This window comes from Sorex araneus, chromosome 3 (genome assembly GCF_027595985.1).
Source record: "Sorex araneus isolate mSorAra2 chromosome 3, mSorAra2.pri, whole genome shotgun sequence".
NCBI classification, from domain to species: domain Eukaryota; kingdom Metazoa; phylum Chordata; class Mammalia; order Eulipotyphla; family Soricidae; genus Sorex; species Sorex araneus.
Window position 1 is genome coordinate 19,838,235 of NC_073304.1, and position 18,205 is coordinate 19,856,439.

General features: G+C 47.0%; 1 protein-coding gene across 1 annotated transcript in view; it reads left to right on the top strand.

Moving 5' to 3' along the window:
- Nucleotides 1-2,034: 2,034 nt before the first annotated feature.
- SEL1L (SEL1L adaptor subunit of ERAD E3 ubiquitin ligase) overlaps nucleotides 2,035-18,205 on the top strand; it is a 62,025-nt gene continuing 45,854 nt past the window's right edge. Inside the window, exons 1-3 of the mRNA XM_055130927.1 lie at nucleotides 2,035-2,212; nucleotides 8,986-9,023; nucleotides 10,098-10,326. Of these exons, the coding sequence (XP_054986902.1) occupies nucleotides 2,143-2,212; nucleotides 8,986-9,023; nucleotides 10,098-10,326 (337 nt within the window). The 5' untranslated portion in view covers nucleotides 2,035-2,142. The remainder of the gene's footprint in view (nucleotides 2,213-8,985; nucleotides 9,024-10,097; nucleotides 10,327-18,205) is intronic.

Genomic DNA, 18,205 nt, shown 5'->3' on the forward strand with positions numbered 1-18,205 from the left:
AGGGGGCACAAGTGAAAACTGTGAAAGCAGGGGACCATGAAGGAGACTCGAGGCCAACAGGTACTGGCGTCGGTGGACCCCACGGGCGGCTCAAGTGGAGTGGAGAAGAGAAAGACAGTCACTTTCTCCCAATCTGCCTCTGCCACCCAGGACCCAGGGTTACTGGGTTCTTGTCTCCCCTCGCAGAAAAGAATTTTAGGAGTAGACAAGCAGTAAGGTGAAACAGATTTTATTTGGAGGTTTTAAGGGAAGAAGGGAGAAAAAGTGGGAGTGAGTCGAGAGAATGAGAGCGTGTAATGCACTCAAGGGAAAATGCAAGGGTGGAGAGAGTCCCTAGACACATTCCAGCATTAGGCACGAAAACGTGAAAATGCACATATCAAGAGGGGAGATGTGGGCCAAATGAGCAGCAGATGCCACGCCCTTCCTGTGTTCAAGGTGGCTTTTATAGGGTTATTCCAACCTGCCCCCACTTGGGGCTTTTACTTAGGTCAAAGTCGGTTGCTAAGGAGGTTACCAAGGGGGGGCTGGAAATGGTGTGGTGACTTCTTCTTTGAAACTTCTTTCCTGACCTTTTGTTCCTGCAGGAACTTCTCTGGTTCTGTTGCTGTAGATAGGTAAGGATCTTATCAGCACTTAGTTCCTATTTTTTTCCTGTTTTCTGGTAGGTTGGTTTTTGCCACTGCCTTGGGAGGGGGCCTTCCCTGTCTACCTGTCTACATGAGTAGGACAGATAGGCCTACTAGTAAGAAGAGGGCCACAGTGGGGACCGGATTGAGAAACACTGATCTAGACAATGAAGAAAAGAATCATGGAAATTACCAAAAAAGAGAGATGAACACAAATACTCAAAATTGTTTTTGCAAACAGCTGTTGGCACGTTTTCCAGTGGAGTATCCCATGGGCCTGAAAAAACTTGAAGCTAGCTAGCAGTGAAAGTATCTGGATGGAGATAGTGTCTTTTCATTTGGTCCATTAAGGAAGGATGGTAGTGAGTTACATCCTGGTTTCCATATATATGGTAGTTTTTTTGTTTTGTTTTTGTTCTGCTTTGTTTTGTATTTTTAGTTTCAAGCCACCTGGTGGTACTCAGGGCTTACTCCAGGCTCTGTGTTCAGGGTTCACTCCTGGCAGTGCCCTGGGGACCAAACCCAGGTCACCCACTTGCAGAGCAAGTGCCCTCCCCGCTGTACTATTTCTCCAGCCCAGTGTAAATGGCAGTATTTTATCTCAGTTAAAATTGTGGGGCTGGAGCAATAGCACAGCGGGTAAGGCATTTGCCTTGCACGCAACCGACCCAGGTTCGATTCCCAGCATCCCATATGGTCCCCTGAGCACTGCCAGGAGTAATTCCTGAGTGAAAAAGCCAGGAGTAACCCCTGTGTATTGCCAGGTGTGACCCAAAAAGTAAAACTGTTTTCAAATTCAGCCTAGCAGTTGTATTGGCCCTCAATGTTCCCATCACGGTGTCCAACTAAAAAAAAAAAAAAAAAAAAAAAGTCTAAATAAAACAAAGAGAAACAGGAACTTCCACATGACAAGCGCTTAAACTTAAAGTGTGAGCGTCTTGATATTTAGTCTTAAAAGACAAACAAAAAAAGCATGCGCTACATGGCCTTGAGTCCAGATGCTAGCCGAGTTCCAAACTTCCACACACCGCCCGCACTTGGAAAGCTCCCCCAGAACGTAACTACATTTCCCAAGAGCGCACGCGGCAGGAGGAGCGCGAAGTGCATTGTAGGAAATGTAGTCCGGCTTGGCTCGCGCCCCTCGCCAGTCCTGCACTCACGCTCTAATTGCGGAGTGGTTGAACCCAGCGGCGCCCAATTACCTGGGGCCATGTCGGTGAGGCCGTGGCCCAACCGGGAGAGGCGGTGTGGGAGGCTCGAATCCTCATTGGCCGGTGCGTGACCCGGGGGGCGGGGCTAGAATGCGGGCGCGCAGACGGCGGGGATTGGACGGGCGGCCCACGACGGCGGCCGCGGATTGGTCCGGCGCTGGGGCAGGGAGGCCTGGGAAGGGGCGGAGGAAGGAGAGCCGAGCAGGAAGAGCAACGGCGAGGCGGTGGCGGTGGCTGAGTTGGTGGCGGTGGCAGCGGCGACAGCGGCAGCTCCAGGGGGTGGCAGCGGCCCCGAGAGCAGGATGCGGGTGTGGCTCGGACTGACGCTGCTGCTCTGTGCTGTGTTGCTGGGTTCGGCCTCGGCGTCCTCGGGTCAGTATCCGCCCCCTCGGGCCGGAGGCCCGGAACCAACGCCCCCCCCCACCCCGCACCCCGCACCCCGCCCCGGCACCCCCGCCCCCCACCCCATGGCCTCTGTCCCAGAGCTGGGCCGTGGGGGCTCCAACTGTGGGGGGGCTCCCTCTGCGGACACACCACGCACGCACGCACCTGTCACTCGCGGGGCTTCTTTGGACTTGGCTTGACTTGGGTCCGAGGGGGTGGTTGCAGGGAGCCGGGGAGGGGAGGGGCAGGAGGGGCGGTCACCCTGCGCACCCCTCGCCGCCCCACCAACTTTCCAGGACAGGTGAGGGACCCGGGCACGGACCCGGGCTGCCGGCTGAGACGCGCGGTGACAGCTGCGCCCTGGGGGGAGCGGAGCCTCGACTCCCCTTCTCTGCCGCACGGGGCTCGGGGATGGAGCAATCCGGCGGGCGGCGTGTCCGCGCTGTCACCGGGCAGGGACGGGGCCGGCCGCACCAGGATGTGGACAGTGGTTTGGGCCGTTTGTCCAGCAGCCCGGCGGATCTCCGGGTCTCTCTCCGGCCAAGTGCACATCTGGTGTGGTCAGCCCCGCCGCCGCCCACCTTTGACTAGTTCCCGAGAAAGGTGCCTCGACTTGCTGCATGTCTGTTGACACTTGGGTATTTTTTACATTTTTTAAATTTTATTTTTTTTTAGGGACTTTGGGTCTCTGTCGATTTTAAATTAATCGCACCTAGTTTTAATTTTAAGTCTTTCTATGTGCAGGAGACGTATGTGGTTTTTGAATCGATTTTTCTAAGCTGTTGATTAATACTCTGCTGCTTCTGAAGATAGCTGCTGCTGCTGCTTTTTTTTTTTTAAGTGTTTGCTTAGGTCTGAAAGCGTCTATTTTGAGTGTGTTGGTAAAGAAACATAAAGCTTTTGCATTTTAGTCGGTTTCAGTTAGCAAGGCAGCTGCCTGTGGCTTTAAATTTTGTAGAACAAGGCAGAGTATAAATGTCAACTTTTTTTTTTTCCCCAACAGAATATTTCCCAGATGGTTATTTGAGTCCCCAGATTATCTGTCCTAGTTGTAAGTCAATGCCGTAGCGTCATTCTGCTGCTAAAATAGGCCTAAACCTAAAATTCTATCCATAATGTGGTTTGAGATATTATTTCGGAAGCAACAAGCAAGCATATGTTTGTAGCTTTACTGTTAACATTATGCTTTGTAACACCCCCCCCCTTTTTTATTGATGGTCTGCCTCCATGCTCGAAGGCTGAAAACTTCACCTAACTCTTAAGCACAGCTAGTAGTTATTTCTCAGCAGAAGCAGGAACTGCAACTATTGCGTATGTAATGCAGGGTAGGGAATTTGGTGAACCTTGGACCACCTGCCTCAGAAATCCTCTAAAGATTTGTTTCAAAATGCAGTTTTAGATCTGAAACAGTAGGGCTAATCTGTAGCTTAACAAACTCAATAAGTGATTCTTCATTTTCAACTTTGGAATCTGGTGTCAAGACTGTAGCATGTATCCCTTTGATTTCAGTTTGTAGATGTAAAGAAAATTCCGGCATGCAGACACTTTCCTCTATCATTCTTTGCCTAGATTTCATGGTTGTTTTGTTTTGTTTTGCTTTTTTTTGGGGGGGTCACCCCAGCGATGCTCAGGAGTTACTCCTGGCTTTGCATTCAGGGATCATTCCTGGCGGTGTTCAGGGGACCATGTGGGATGCCGGGATTTGAACCCGAGTCAGCCGCGTGCAAGGCAAACGCCCTACCCGCTGTGCTATTGCTCTCCATACCCATGATGGTGATACTTGGGGAAGTCATTTAATCAACAGTTGAGGTTCTCAGGACTCTAGAATAGGAAGCTGTTGTTACTGACGCTGAAGTCTTAATCCTTGGGTCATATTAATGCGGGAAACGAGTACTGGGTTCAAGAACAGTCTGCTCTGATTCCCATCATAGTTACACTGGGCCAAAGCATGTTTTGGGAGGGGCCTTGAAGCCACAACTGGCATTGCTCTTGAGCTACTCAGCTCTGCTCAGCTACTGAACTCAGATCACTTGCAGGCAAGGAAGCACCTTAACCCAGTGTTTGTCTGACTTCCCCATAGCCCCCTCTCCCCCCACCAACATTTCTTTGGCAGAGACAATCTACAATAAAACAGTTTAAATGTTTGTATGTTGCAGGTAGTAAAGGCAGTATGTGACTTACATGAAGTTAAAATATGGGAAAACTTCATGTGAGTTTTCTATATTGAGTACATATTTTGTTTTGTTTTGTTTTGTTTTCAGCAGATACTTTTTGTGTTTTCGGGCTATACCCAGCAAGGCTCAAGGCTTATTCTTGGCTCTGTGCTTGGGGTCACTCCTGGTGGTGCTCGGGGGACGATATGGGGTGCTGGGGTGCTCCAGCCCAACAGTTGGCTCTCATATTGATGATATAAGTTGCTAGCTTCTATAGTTTTTTAAGTTTAAATTTGAAGATTTGCTCCTATTGAAAAAAATGTGGTTTTTTTTATCATGATATCATGTTGGCCTGGAGTGATAGCACAGTGGTTGGGCGTTCGCCTTTCACGCGGCCGACCCGAGTTCGGTTCCTCTGCCCCTCTCGGAGAGCCCGGCAAGCTATCGAGAGTATCGAGCCTGAACGGCAGAGCCTGGCAAGCTACCCCTTGCGTATTGGATATGCCAAAAACAGTAACAATAAGCCTCTCAATGAGAGACGTTACTGGTGCCCACTCGAACACATCAATGAGCAACGGGATGACAGTGACAGTGACAGTGATATCATGTTGACTTGGAGCTTAAATGTTAGTGGCTTGGGGGTCAAGTTGCATTTCTTTCAGGGCCTGGGGACGTCCCATAGCACAGGGGACCACCTGATTATGTTCGGCCACTGGGCCACACAGTGCACGGACCCAAGGATGTGGTGCCGTTTGGACCCTGTAGTGCCAGGGGCCAAAAGAGCCACCCCGGTGTCTGGGGGTGTCCAGGGCTACATCCCGTGATGTAGAGCATGCAGTACCGGGGCCCGGCCAGGGTTGCTGCGTGGGAAAATCAACCCTTCATCCCCGTACACATCGGGGTCAAGTTGCATTATTTTTGTTTGTTTGGGTTTCGGGGTGGGCTGCTTCCAGCAGCGTCCAGATCCGTGCTCGAGGTCACTCCTGGCCCTGCTCGGGGACTTGGCGGTGCCAGCTTTGGGACCCGGGCCTCCTGCTTGCCACTCCGGTTCTCCCGCTCAGCGACCTCGCTCTCCAGACCTCAAGTTACGTTTCTTACTGGGTAGAGTATCATTGCTCATCAGAGCTACCTTGGTTTGATCACTATTGGCAGCTGTTATTCAACATCTTGCTAGTTTTAGAGGCGTGCAGAAATTCACTTCTAGTAGAGTTTTTTTTCCCCTAAAGGCAGAGATTTAAGATTTAGGGCTCTGGTGGCTTAGGGGCAGCAAGGTAGTACAGTGGGTAGGGCCCTGGCCTTGCACACACGCAGCCAGCCCAGCCACTGAGCTGCCGCAGGCGTGATCCCGAAGCACCAAGTTAGAAGTAAGTCACGCACGGTGAGAGCTGAACCCTGTGGGAGCTTCCTCAGCTCTCCCGGACACTCCATAGGACGTGACTGTTCTTTCGTGCCGTAAATTTTAGTTCCTGCAACTGGGCTGTGACCTATGTCATACAACTTTTCAATATTTTGTTGTAAAATAAACTTGTGGTTTGCTGTCAGTAAATACTTGATTTTGTACATCTGGTTTCTATATTTACAGACAGGCTCACGTAAGATTGCCCTAGTGGAGAGAGGCAGGGCCAGTAGAGTGAAAATACTAAGGAGGCCTGCCTTCAGACACTAGGGCAGCTGACAGCCAGCGTTCCCTTAACGCCCTTGGGCCAGTTGAGGAAATACTGACCGTGTGAGCTTGTATCAGCCATCCCCTTGGCCACGTGCTCTCCATTTTCTTTCTGTTCATGTTTTGGGCCACAGCTGACAGTGCTCGGGGACTGCTTTGGCCTCTGTGTTCGGGAGCTGCTCTGGCTGCGCTCTGGGACCACGCAGGGCCAGGGGTTGGAGGGACAGTGCATGTCCTCGGGCCTGCTTAAACCTCTTTGGAATAATTGAGTGTATAGGAGGAATGAGAAGTGGTCTGGGAGTCACCCAGACTTTCCCTGGCAAAGCAGAAGACAGAATGTCTGGTCTCTTGGTTCGGGGTCCATGCCCAGTGGTGATGCGTAGCAGGACCGTGCACAGTTAATCCCAAACTGGTGCTCCGGGGGACCAAGTACCCTTGAACGTCCCAGGTTCTCCAGCCCTATGTCTGTGGCCCCTAGAATGTCTTGGCCGCTTCCTGCCAAACTGCTTGGCTTTCGAGGGGGGTTAGCAGTGTGTGGCGTGAGGCTCGGAGCCACTGGTGTTGGGTTTCTCCTGGGGAGTCCTGGGGCTGCCAGCACCTGCACTGCAAGCCTGTGCTCCCTGTCTCAGCCCTCAGCCCTCCAGATGGGTTGGAAGGCTCATCCGTCTTGGGGATTTGCATCACAAGTGGGGAAATGATTGTGTAATGATCACTTAGCCCAGAGGAGTGTGTCTGACACCTTGCCCTTTTCTTCACTGATATAATAAAGACGAAAATTGGTCTCTTTTTCCACAGAAAGGCACACAATTACCAAAGTCAAAGAAAGCCAGTTGTATTATGGAGGTGATACTGTTGAGGGAGAAATTCCTAACTTTATGGAAGAATTTTGCTATTTTTTTTTTGGTTGCTTCATACCTGTGTTGTGATAAAAGTGTTATGCTTTGCTTTTTATCATGCATAGTTGTAGCATCTTACCTGACTGCTGCATATCAGAAGTCACTAGGCAACCTCTCCAACAGTGTTTCATGTAGAGTGGTACCTGTAAAAGTGTGGTGTATTCACGTAAATGGATTTATCAGCTTGATAAAGAAGCTCGCTTATGCTGTAAGACTGCCATCTGGATTAGGCTTTCCCAGTTTAGTAAAGGAGAGTGAATTCCTATTTGTCAGTACCCCCTTGTATGTGATTCTAGTTCATGAGGCAAGGAGAGAGAAGCATGATGCAATTCAGGTGAAATAAGCCTGATGTCACAAGCGTCCACATCTCTTGGAATTCAAAAACACTGACACCTAGCTGCTTGTAGTGTCTCAAACATACATATTTCTTTCTTCACAGGTATCCACGTTACTAACTAAAGTTCAAAAGTTGGGCATATACAATGTGCGTGTACACATTTCATGTTTACTCTTGATAAGTTTGTTAGTATCTGTGACGACGTAGCTTTCCTATTTAAAAGAGATACATGTGTCCCTTGGTGCAGAGATTTGTGGAGAGTGAAATCTGAACTATTATATTAGAAAATGGCAGGGGGCGGGGCCACACCTGTGAAGAAGGTCGCAGGGAAATGAGTTTTGTTTGGCACCTGCCTAAACGCTACAGACGCTGTGAAATTGGTACTGCAATACTCTTCTCTCCACCGATTAGACATAAAATGTGTTTTGGCTAGCAAGAAATAGAAATGGAAGAGGCCAGGGATGGCGAGATAGTACAGTCAGTAGGGCGCTTGCCTTGCACACCGCCTCCCCGGTTTGATCCCCCAGCTCTCCGTGGTGAACCTCGAGCCTGGCCAAAAGTAAACTCTGATGACAGAGCCAGGAGTGAGCCCTAAGCACCACCAGTTTGACCCAGAAAATCTAAAAACAAAACGAGCTAAGGAATTTCCAGAGGCCAGGAAGAAGTAGTAATAGGAAAAGATAGAAAGATTGATTAACATAGGGGCCAAAGTGATAGTACAGCAGGCTGGGGGCTTGCCAGGCACTCGGCCCACCCAGGTTTGCTCCCCGGCGTCCCATATGGTCCCCTAAGCGCCACCCGGAGTAATTCCTGAGTGCAGAGCCCGGAGGAAGCCTGAGCACCACTGGGTGTGGCCCCCAAAAAGAAACAGAAAAAACACATGAATTAACACAACAGATCTAAGTCAAAGTAACATGAATATGGAAAAAAATGTATAACTAAAAACTCCATTTATTTCTATGCTTGAATTCTTTTATCTACTTAATCAGATCTCATGAGTACCTGAGCATGTGATAACACTTCTCACCTGTATCCCATATCTGGTTATCTTTTCGATAAAATGAAACACAAACTCTAAAAATCTTAACCAGTGACTTTTCGGGCAAATAATCCTTAGTTCCCTTTTTTTTTTTTTGTTCCCCCCCCCCCTTTGTTCCCTTCTTTAGTCATCTTAGTGCATTGTAAAGTAGTCACAACCACTAGGTCTAAATTCTGAGTAGGGGAGGAGAACAGGTGAAATCCTACATCAGAAGATTATATTTACAAAGTGGAAAGCTCACTGACCGCCGTGGACCAGTTGCGTACCCAGGGATGAGATGTTTCCTTAAGAGGTGTCCCGTTTTGGGGCCATGGGGCCCGTGCCTGTGTAGCAGATGAAGCTCGTCTTTTCCTGGTGAAAGAAAACAACTGGTTCTAAACTTCTCTTAATTTTTCTAAGTAGTTGCTGAAATCAATTTGTGGGTCGTTTTAGATTTAATATTCAGTGTGTGTTGTTTGTTGTGCTTATCAAGTGTTTTCTTTCAGTAATACCTGTAACTGGGGAGCGAGTCCAGCAGTAGGTTCGTTGCACGCCACTGACCTGGGTTTAATCCCAGCACTCTTGGTGTTTCCTCAAGCCCTGCCAGGAGTGAGCCCTGAGCACTGCCAGGTGGAGTCCCAAACACAAGAATAATACAAGAAAGATGACTAAATTATTTCACATTTCTTTGCAGATGAAGAAGGTGGCCAGGATGAATCCTTAGATTCCAAGGTATGTAGTAAATTTTGCGTTGAACTAATATTTCATGACCAATGTTATGCTTATTAGAAAGGATATAAGATCTCTTTTTAGCAATAGAATTGAGATTTAAAAAAATAGATTGCTAGTGCCCACATTAATTCTAGTTCTTCTAGGGAAAGACTATTACGGACCTAAGGAAAATGAATAATTTTTTTCAAGTATTAATTTTAAATCTAATATCAGCTAACATATGTGCTGTGTGTATGCATTCAAGAGCTTTAATATAGTAAGATTTTTATTGCTTTTGAAAGATGATTTTATTTCCCCCTTTTTATTTTTTTTAAAAATTTTTGAAGTATCATTCATTTCCACTAGGTTTCCCCTCACCACCAAAAGAATTACAAGTTAATACACTTAAATTGTTTGAGCAGGTGAATAAAGCTTATTATTTAGCTATCCAAGTCCCAGATCAGTTATGATCCCCCCGATTCCTGGATTAGCGGGAATGTAGACAAGAAGCAGGAAGGGATAGTGCAGGACCGTGATAGGCAAAGTATAAACACCCATTGTGAGAACGAAAGGAAAAACCCCAATCCGGGCTTTGGAAATTAAGAAAGGCTTCTTGATGACCACAACATCTAAGTTCAAATGGAAAGTCTAGGAATGTAAAAGAAAATAAAATAGTCGAGTGCTTTGCCTTCCATGTACAAGACCCCAGGTTAATCCCTGGTACAGAAAAAAATTTTTTTCAAAAGCCCTGGTTGCTGATGAAAGCCTGTGACAGGCATGTACCAAAGCCATAGAACTGAGTTCCCAGGGCCGTGTTCCATGCTGAGTCAGCCACTGCCCAGCTCCAGAGTATAATTTCACCTACTTTGTGGGACTCTCTTTTTTTTTTCTCTCTCTCTCTCTAAATAACCCCATCTTCTCCTTAGCATGGACATGCCTCTTCAATAGAAATATTTTTCTTCACTAGAAAGAAAAAAATATGTTTGGATGGCGCATTCAAGGAGCCGAAATACAGCGAGATTAGTAGAAGTTAGGGTCGAGTTAGGTGGGAGTGAGCCCTGGTACTATTGAGTATAAAATGCTTTATATTCTCAGACTTCTTTGCCATCAGATGAGTCCGTAAAAGACCACAGCGCAGCAGGCAGAGTAGTGGCTGGGCAGCTGTTTCTTGACTCAGAAGAATCCGATTTGGAGTCGTCTCTTCCGGAAGAGGACACCCTCCGGATCCCAGACGAGGAAGCTGTCTCCGAAGAACTCAGCTTTCTGGACTCTGCAAATCCAGACAACAAGGACTATGAAGAAGTAACGGAAGTACAGAAGCCAGGTAGTTTGGACAGTTTCTTTGCTTCGGTTTGCTTTGGGATTGAAGTCACTGACATCTTAAAATGAGTGTAGAATGACGTTGCTGAAGAAGTCTTGGTTCTACTGATTAACTGCGTATAATTGATAGAGTAGTTGCACAGGATTTTCTAGACTGTAATATAGACTGTAATAGCCTTTTCAGTCATCCTAGGTAATTTGACTCAGGTGCTTATCCCTCGCCTCTTGAAACTTACGTAAATTTTAATCCTCTTTTGAATTTTTACTTTCTTAACATCCTGTGCTTTTCCATTTAAAAGTTGATTTTTATCACAACCAAGTGTGCAAAATACCCATCCCTTAAAAACTGTCTTTTCTCTCTTCTTTTTCATCAATTTTCCCACCTTTATTTCTTTCAAAGATAACTCTGTTGCCACTTACTTAACTACCTTGGGAATTTATCCACATTCAGAATGCGTGCGCGCATGTGTGTGTGTGTGTGTGTGTGTGTGTGTGTGTGTGTGTGTGCGCGCGAGTGTGTGTGTGTACGTGTGTGCATGCGCACCTGTGTAAATGTGTGTGGTGGTTGGGATCAAACCCAGGGCCTTACACGTGCAAAGCAAGTGCTCTTAGCACCACATTTAATCCTTGGCCCTCAGATTTGAGCTTCTAAAAAATTTTTTATTTCAAGTATTTTGTATTTATGAGTAAGCTTTTGTGGACTGGAGCGATAGCACAGCGGGTAGGGCGTTTGCCTTGCATGCAGCCAACCCAGGTTCGATTCCCAGCATCCCATATGGTCCCCTGAGCACCGCCAGGGGTAATTCCTGAGTGCAGAGCCAGGAGTGACCCCTGTGCATTGCCTGGTGTGACCCAAAAAGAAAAAAAAAAAAGAGGTTGTTTTAGTTGTCTCAGAGGGCTTGGATGCATGCTTTACATGCAGAAGCCTCAGAATTCATTTTGAAATTCCTAACACTACATGGTTCCCCCAAGCCCTACAGAGTCTCCCGCCCTCCTCCCCACCTTGCAAAGGTAAATTTCTCAGGTGTAACCCCCAAACCAGACAAAACCAAGAAATCGCATTTAGGTCCTCTGGGCGTCAGGGGATGCAGTGTGACTGAGTTGTCATTTCTGACAGACCTTCTTGGCTGACAGGACTGGGAGGTGTCTCCCTCTTACTGAGCCTTTCAGGCCAGACTCAGTACTATAGGTGAGGTGGAGCAAAGAGCGGAATTGACAAATGGAAATCATGAGAATCAGCGCTCTTCCCCAATATGGAGCCCGGTGAATTTTTTCCAGAGATGCAATTTTCACAAGATTCGGGGCAAGTGCAGAAAACACCATGAGTGAGCGGTTCCCAGTTCCTGCCCAGCCTCTGCTGGGGTGTGCTGGCGCCCGTATGTTAACATACGAGGGCTCTGCGTGCACATGGAGTGTGACTTCCACGAAACGAGCTATTTTGGTTGTGGGAAATTTCTAGTTTGTTCTCTAGGAACTGCAGAGAGAGAGAGAGACAGACAGACAGACAGAGAAAGAGAGAGACAGAGAGAGAGAGACAGAGAGAGAGAGTGTGTGTGTGTGTGTGTGTGTGTGTTCCCTCCCTCTAGTATGTCATGCTTTGTGAAATACATAAATCTCTTCATAGTGCATATACTCTAACCCAGGTTTTTTTTTAAACTTTTTCCACTCGTGACCCCCTTTTTTTGTTGTTTTGGGGAGGTGGACCACACCTAGCGGTGCTCAGAGTTTATTCCCGCATTCAGAAATCACTCTTAGAAGGGCTTGGGGAATCCTATAGGATGCTGGGTGTTGAACGAGGTGTGCTGTATATAAAGCGAATTCCCTAACCTCTGTAAAATTGTTCTAACCCCTCCTGGCCCTTTTTCACCAGAAAAATGCAACATGAATGAGCATTGCCACAAACTCTTCAGATGTATTATGCATCTGGTTTTGAATAGCACACTCAGAAATCTTTAACTGTTGACCAGATTTTTCGAGAACCCCCACCCTCCATATGGGATTGCAACCAGTAGTTTAAGATGTCTTAGTAAGTCTAGACAGATTGAGTCGATCCTGCTCAAGCATTCCATGAGTAAGGGCTCTCCCAGGAGAAAATAGGATTAGTTTGTTTGCCAGGTGACCTATTGTTTCTAAGGTAATTTGATGACATTGCCACTGTTTCTTGGTAAGAGAGCGAATTGCAGGCCTGCTGCCAGCCCTGGTGTCACCCCCTTAGGAAAGGGGGTGATTTCTTTCACCTTTGTCTTCTTTTCCTGAGACTGAAAATCTCAATACCTAACAACTTTATTCTGACACACGCATATATCACATGTGTTTACTGTCACTCCGTTGCTCATCCATTTGCTCGAGCGGGCATCAGTAACATCTCCATCGTGAGGCTTGTTGTTGCTGTTTTTGGCATATCAAATACACCACAGTTTCAAATTGACACTCACAGCTTTACTGCTTATGTTTTACTATGTTTTATAAGCAGTAAAGCTGTGAGTGTCTTACTATAAGCAAATATATGCAAAGATATTGTATGTCTTTCAGTTCTTAGCATATACTTTGACAGGACTTGTAACACAGTGTTTTAAAATCACTTGAATGATTAGATGGCTGCTCCAGTGATAGCCATTCAGATTCACTTTGTTTTAGGTTTTGGGGTCCGGGGGTGGGAGGTTCGAGCCACACCCAGTAGTGCTCAGGCTCTTCCTTCCTGGCTCTTGGCTCAGGAGTGACCCCTCCCAGTGCCTGGGGGCCTGTCTGTGGTGGGGTCTCTCCAGACCCCCATTGTAGTTTTTTGTCTGGGGACCACACCCAGCAGTGCTCCTGCTTCAGTGCTCCAGTGTCACTCCGGGCAGTGTTCAGTGAACCGTAGACAGATGCCAGGGTTAGCTTGGAGCTCCTGCATGCAGCCCCTGCGCTCTAGCCCATCGTGATTTCTCCCTCACCTAGTTTGAGTCTTTAATAATTTTTATTTTCCTTTCACGTAGACGTTTTTAACGTAGTGGGGCCTGGGAGATGCCCCGGGATATAACACCAGCTGCACGGGGGCTGTGTAGTGTGTGGGTTTGCAGCTACAGACTGGGGCGTGTATCAGTTGCTCCTGGCCTTGCTCCCTCTCCCAGCCTCCCAGCCACGGCGCCGTCATACGGATCTCGATAGAACCCACACTCGGTCCTGTCGCTTCCCTGCCTACAGCCCTGCCACCTCTCCCCACAGGGCTGCGAGATGAAATGTGCCCTTGTCACAGGCTGACCACACCCGCCTGTGTCTGGCGGGCCTGCCGGCCTCTTGGCTGCATCTCCCGGCTCTGCCCCGCGTCCTTTCAACATGACGGACCCCCTTTCTTCTAGGTGGGATGCAGAGGAAGGAGGGGTTGGAGTGAGGCGGGTGGGGGTGGGGGGTCAGGGAAGAAAAAACATTGGCAAGTCCCCACCCTTCTTTTCTCTGACTTGTCTGAAACTTGGCTCTGGCCTTGGGACTTGATTCATGACTCCTGTTCGCTTGAAGGACAGATACAGTGCAAACTCTCTCACATTTTGGTCCATTTGCCTTTAGAGACATGGGACTCCTCCTCCTCCCGTCTGGAGAGAAAAACAAAACCCAGAGGCCTTGACCCAGCATGGCCTAGGGCGTCTGAGGGAGCCGGGCACTGCCTCTCTCCTGGTGTTGGATTGGTCGTTTCCAGATCCCATGGGCGGTTTTGACCGCTCACAGCAGTGGAACCGCACTTCTGATGCCAGCTGATGCCGGGGAGTCCCCAAGAACATTCCCCTGGTTGGCGATGTGTCAGGAGAACTGTGTGCACAGTTGTCCTCCCCACTGTGACTTCTTAGAGCCAAGGGATGCCAAACAAAACCCCCGCAGGGCACAGTGCAAAGGAAGCAAGGCGCAACTTTCTTCATTCTTCCAGCAACAAGTGGTGACAGCATATCACCTACTTGCTCATTAGAGTCCCAGTTTGGGGGGAGGGGAGTTAGTGGATGCTCGTCATGTAATCACCCTCTGCCAAATGTACCAGAATCCTGCACCTCCACAAGGAAAACAAATTTTGAGCATTGCCACAGTGTTTGTGCAGAACTAAAGCGCAGTGAGTCACTTTGATCAGCTGGGGTGATGGGAACCGTCCCAGAAGCTTCATTTCCCAGATTTTTGGCCCAAGACACACCTCCCAAAGGATGACAGCCATGCCTTCTGTCTTAACTATGTCCTCCATGGCATCTATATTAAAGTTTTGTTGAGAATTAGTAGCTAAAAGGTCCTGAGGACGGAAATGAGTACATTGCGGTACCCTCCCATCTAATGCTCAGAGTCTGTTTGAAAGGCAGAGACTTTGTTGCACAGAAAATCCACCCAGTAGTGGGAGAAGCTGATGCTTATTGGACTCGAATGATCCGAATTTCAGGGCTGGAGCCATCGAGGGCTCAGCAGCCTGAGTCAGTCGGCTTCTCCCCCCTGTTTATCTCCTGTGGTCACGCCTGCGGGGCTGCTCTTGGTTGGTTTCTCTCTCTCTATCTCTCTCTCTCTCTCTCTCTCTCTCTCTCTCTCTCTCTCTCATGGTTCCAATAGTGTTCGTGTTTATGCTTTCGGTATAAAAAGTCAGCTGCACCTTCACTACCCCCAAAGCCTTTGCATTACTTCTTGTCCAGCCACTTTCTTACTCCTTAGTAACCAGAGTCAAAGGGTTTGGCATCGTTTGATACTGTCTGTTGCACTGTTTTGTTACTCTGCAGACCACGAGCGAGGTGCTGTCTGATACTTGTCTATCTCCTTTTGCCTTAATCCATTTCTTGTGATACCCTCGGACTCCATCTACAGTAGCACCTTTCTTTACAGCTGCACAGTATTCCCGTGTGTGTGTGTGTGTGTGTGTGTGTGTGTGTGTGTGTGTGTGTGTGTATTTATATACCGCCTCCTTTCTCTCTGTTTCTAGATCTTGGCCATTGTACTTTGTGCTGCCCTGGTTGTAGGTGGTGTGCATCACCCTCCTGAGTTAATTTTTTTGTTTTGGGACCAGATGGCCGAATGAAATTGCTGGATACTGTGATAGTTCTGTGATACGTACCTTCTTAATCTCTTGAGAACCCCCCTACTGTTTTCCATAGAGTTTGAGCCCGGCATTCCCACGAGCAGAGCGTGAGGGTTCTCCTTCACCACATCCCCATCAGTACCGGCTGTTTGTACTCTTGCTCTAGGCCATTCTGACTGGTGCGCAGGTAGCATCTCCTGTCGCTCCTTGTCGTTTTGATTTGCGTTTCCCTGATAAGTGATGAGACACACTTCTCATATACCTGCCGGTCATCTGTAGGACTTCCTTAGGGGAATGGATGCTCATCTCCTCACTCCATTTTTACAGTGACATCTGCCTTACTCGCAGTCCTCGGATCGGAATTTCCCTGTGTTTCCCTGTGAAACACCAGTTGACAGAAATGTCCAGAATAGTATTTGGCACATTTTCTGGGGATTGTGGGTTCAGCCAGAATGACATACAAATTTTTTTTTTAATTAATGAATCACCGTGGAGGTACAGATACAGGTTTACATATTCTCGTGCTTGTGTTTCAGTCATATACAGCTTGAGTATCTATCCCTCCACCAGTGCCCGTCCTCCGCTGATGACCCCATCATCCCTCCCACCCACTCCCACCCCATCTCCCTCCTCACCCCACCTCTTTGGCAGGGCATTCCCCTCTGTTCCCTCTCTCCCTCTGGGCATTATGGTTAGCAATGGAGGTCTTGGGTGGCCAGTGTGTTCGGTCTATAGTCTGCTCCATGCATGCCTCTCCCATCCCACACGAGTCCTCCCACCACATTTTTGCTTGGTGTTCCCTTCTCTATCTGAGCTGCCCTTTCCCCCAGCATGTGAGGCTGGTCTCCAAGCCATGGAGCAAATCTGGTACTTATTTCTGTTATTCTTGGGTGTTAGTCCTCCATTCTGTTGTTTTATATTCCACAGATGAGTGCAGTTCTTCTATGTCTGTCTCTCTTTCTAACTCATTTCACTTAGCATGACACTTTCAATGTTGATCCACTTGTATGCAAAATTCATGACTTCGTCTTTTCTGACAGCTGCATAGTATTCCGTTGTGTAGATGTACCAAAGTTTCTTTAGCCAGTCATCTGTTCTTGGGCATTCGGGTTTTTTCCAGATTTTGAATTAAACACAAAATTAAGTAGCTCTAGACCCTTATGTGAAAAGTTTATGTGGGTTTTTTGTTTTGTTTTGTTTTGGTTTTGGTTTTTAAATGTTGGCAAGTGGAATCAGAAAGGAAGGAATTTTTAATCTATTATATTCATTTTCTTAGGGGGGAAAAGTTTGTAGTAGTGGTACAGATGACCGATTTTTTCTTAAAATTTTATACTTTTATTGCTTCAGTGTTTTTTTCTACAATAATGTTATTCTTAAGAGTCTTAACAAAAAAAAAATAATAAAATTAGCATCTTTTTTCTCTTTCAAGTGGCACCCAGAAAACGGAATGTACACTTACTGTGTGCTTAAAATTAAATTCCAAATTAAGCAAGTTATTTCAGTAATAGAATGGCATTTCTACCTCAGGGACAAAACAACCCTTAATTAGTAATTCTATGAAACACAATGAATAAGGATGAGAGACTATTGCCGAAAATAGAATCTGACTTTTTGGGGAAAGTCTCTTATTGGGGGAATTGGGCCACACCCATTGGTGCTCAGAACTTACTCCTGGCTCTGCACTCAGGAACTGCACCTAGTAGCCTTAGAGGACCCTGTGGGATGCTGGGGATAGAACCCTGGTTGGACACATGCAAGGCAAGCACCCTACCTGCTGTACTGTTACTCCTGCCCGAACAGATTCTGACTTTAATGAAAACATTTTTTGTTTCTCTCTTTATTGTAATTTATTTATATTTTTTAATTTGCTCGAGCGGGCACCAGTAATGTCTCCATTGTAATTCTTGTTCTTACTGTTTTTGGCATATCGAATATGCCACGGGTAGCTTGCCAGGCTCTGCCATGGGGGCGAGATACTCTTGGTAGGGGTGGAGGCATCGAACCCATGTCAGCCACATGCAAGGCGAACACCCTACCAAATGCCCTACCCGCTGTGCTATCACTCCAGCCCATCAAGGAAATAGAAATGGTAATCTAAAGTCTTCCTCTAAACAAAAGTCCAGGCCCAGATGGATTCACTAGTGAGTTCTTGCCAACCTTTAAAGGGGATCTATTGCCAAAACAGGCTCTTCAAAACAATTGAAGAAACAGAAACACTCTCAAACAGTTTCTATGAGAATCGTTCCCAAGTACCACTTGTGAGGCCACCAAATAATACATAACGTTAAATAATTATGTAAATATGTTCCTGTTTTTCCCAATTATGCCTACTTACTGGTCTAGAATATATGTGTGTGTATATGTGTATGTATGTATATACACCCATTGCATCACAACTCAAAATAGCCAACATTTAGAAACAACCAAAGTGCCCAGTGACAGATCAGTGGATAAAAAAGACATGGCATATATTCACAGTGGGACACAACCCAGACACAAAAAGAGATGAAATCTTGCACTTAGCGACAACATGGATGGAACTGCTAAATGGAATAAATTAGGAGACAGACAAGTATTGAATAAACTTACCGCTCGAGCAAATCGATGAGCAGCGGATGACAGTGACAGTATATTTTTGAATATGCAAGAAATTATTTCTACAAGGAAACTTGTTTAGGGACCATCCTTGGAAGGAAAGCACTCTGCCAGGACTTTAAAGCCATGATGTTCTCACACTTCATAGCTCACGATTTTTCTCGTGAGTTTTCTTTTTTCTTTTTTTTTGGGGGGGAGGTGGTGGTGGGGTGGGGTGTGGGTCACACTGGGTGATGCACAGAGGTTACTGCTGGCTTTACACTCAGGAATTACT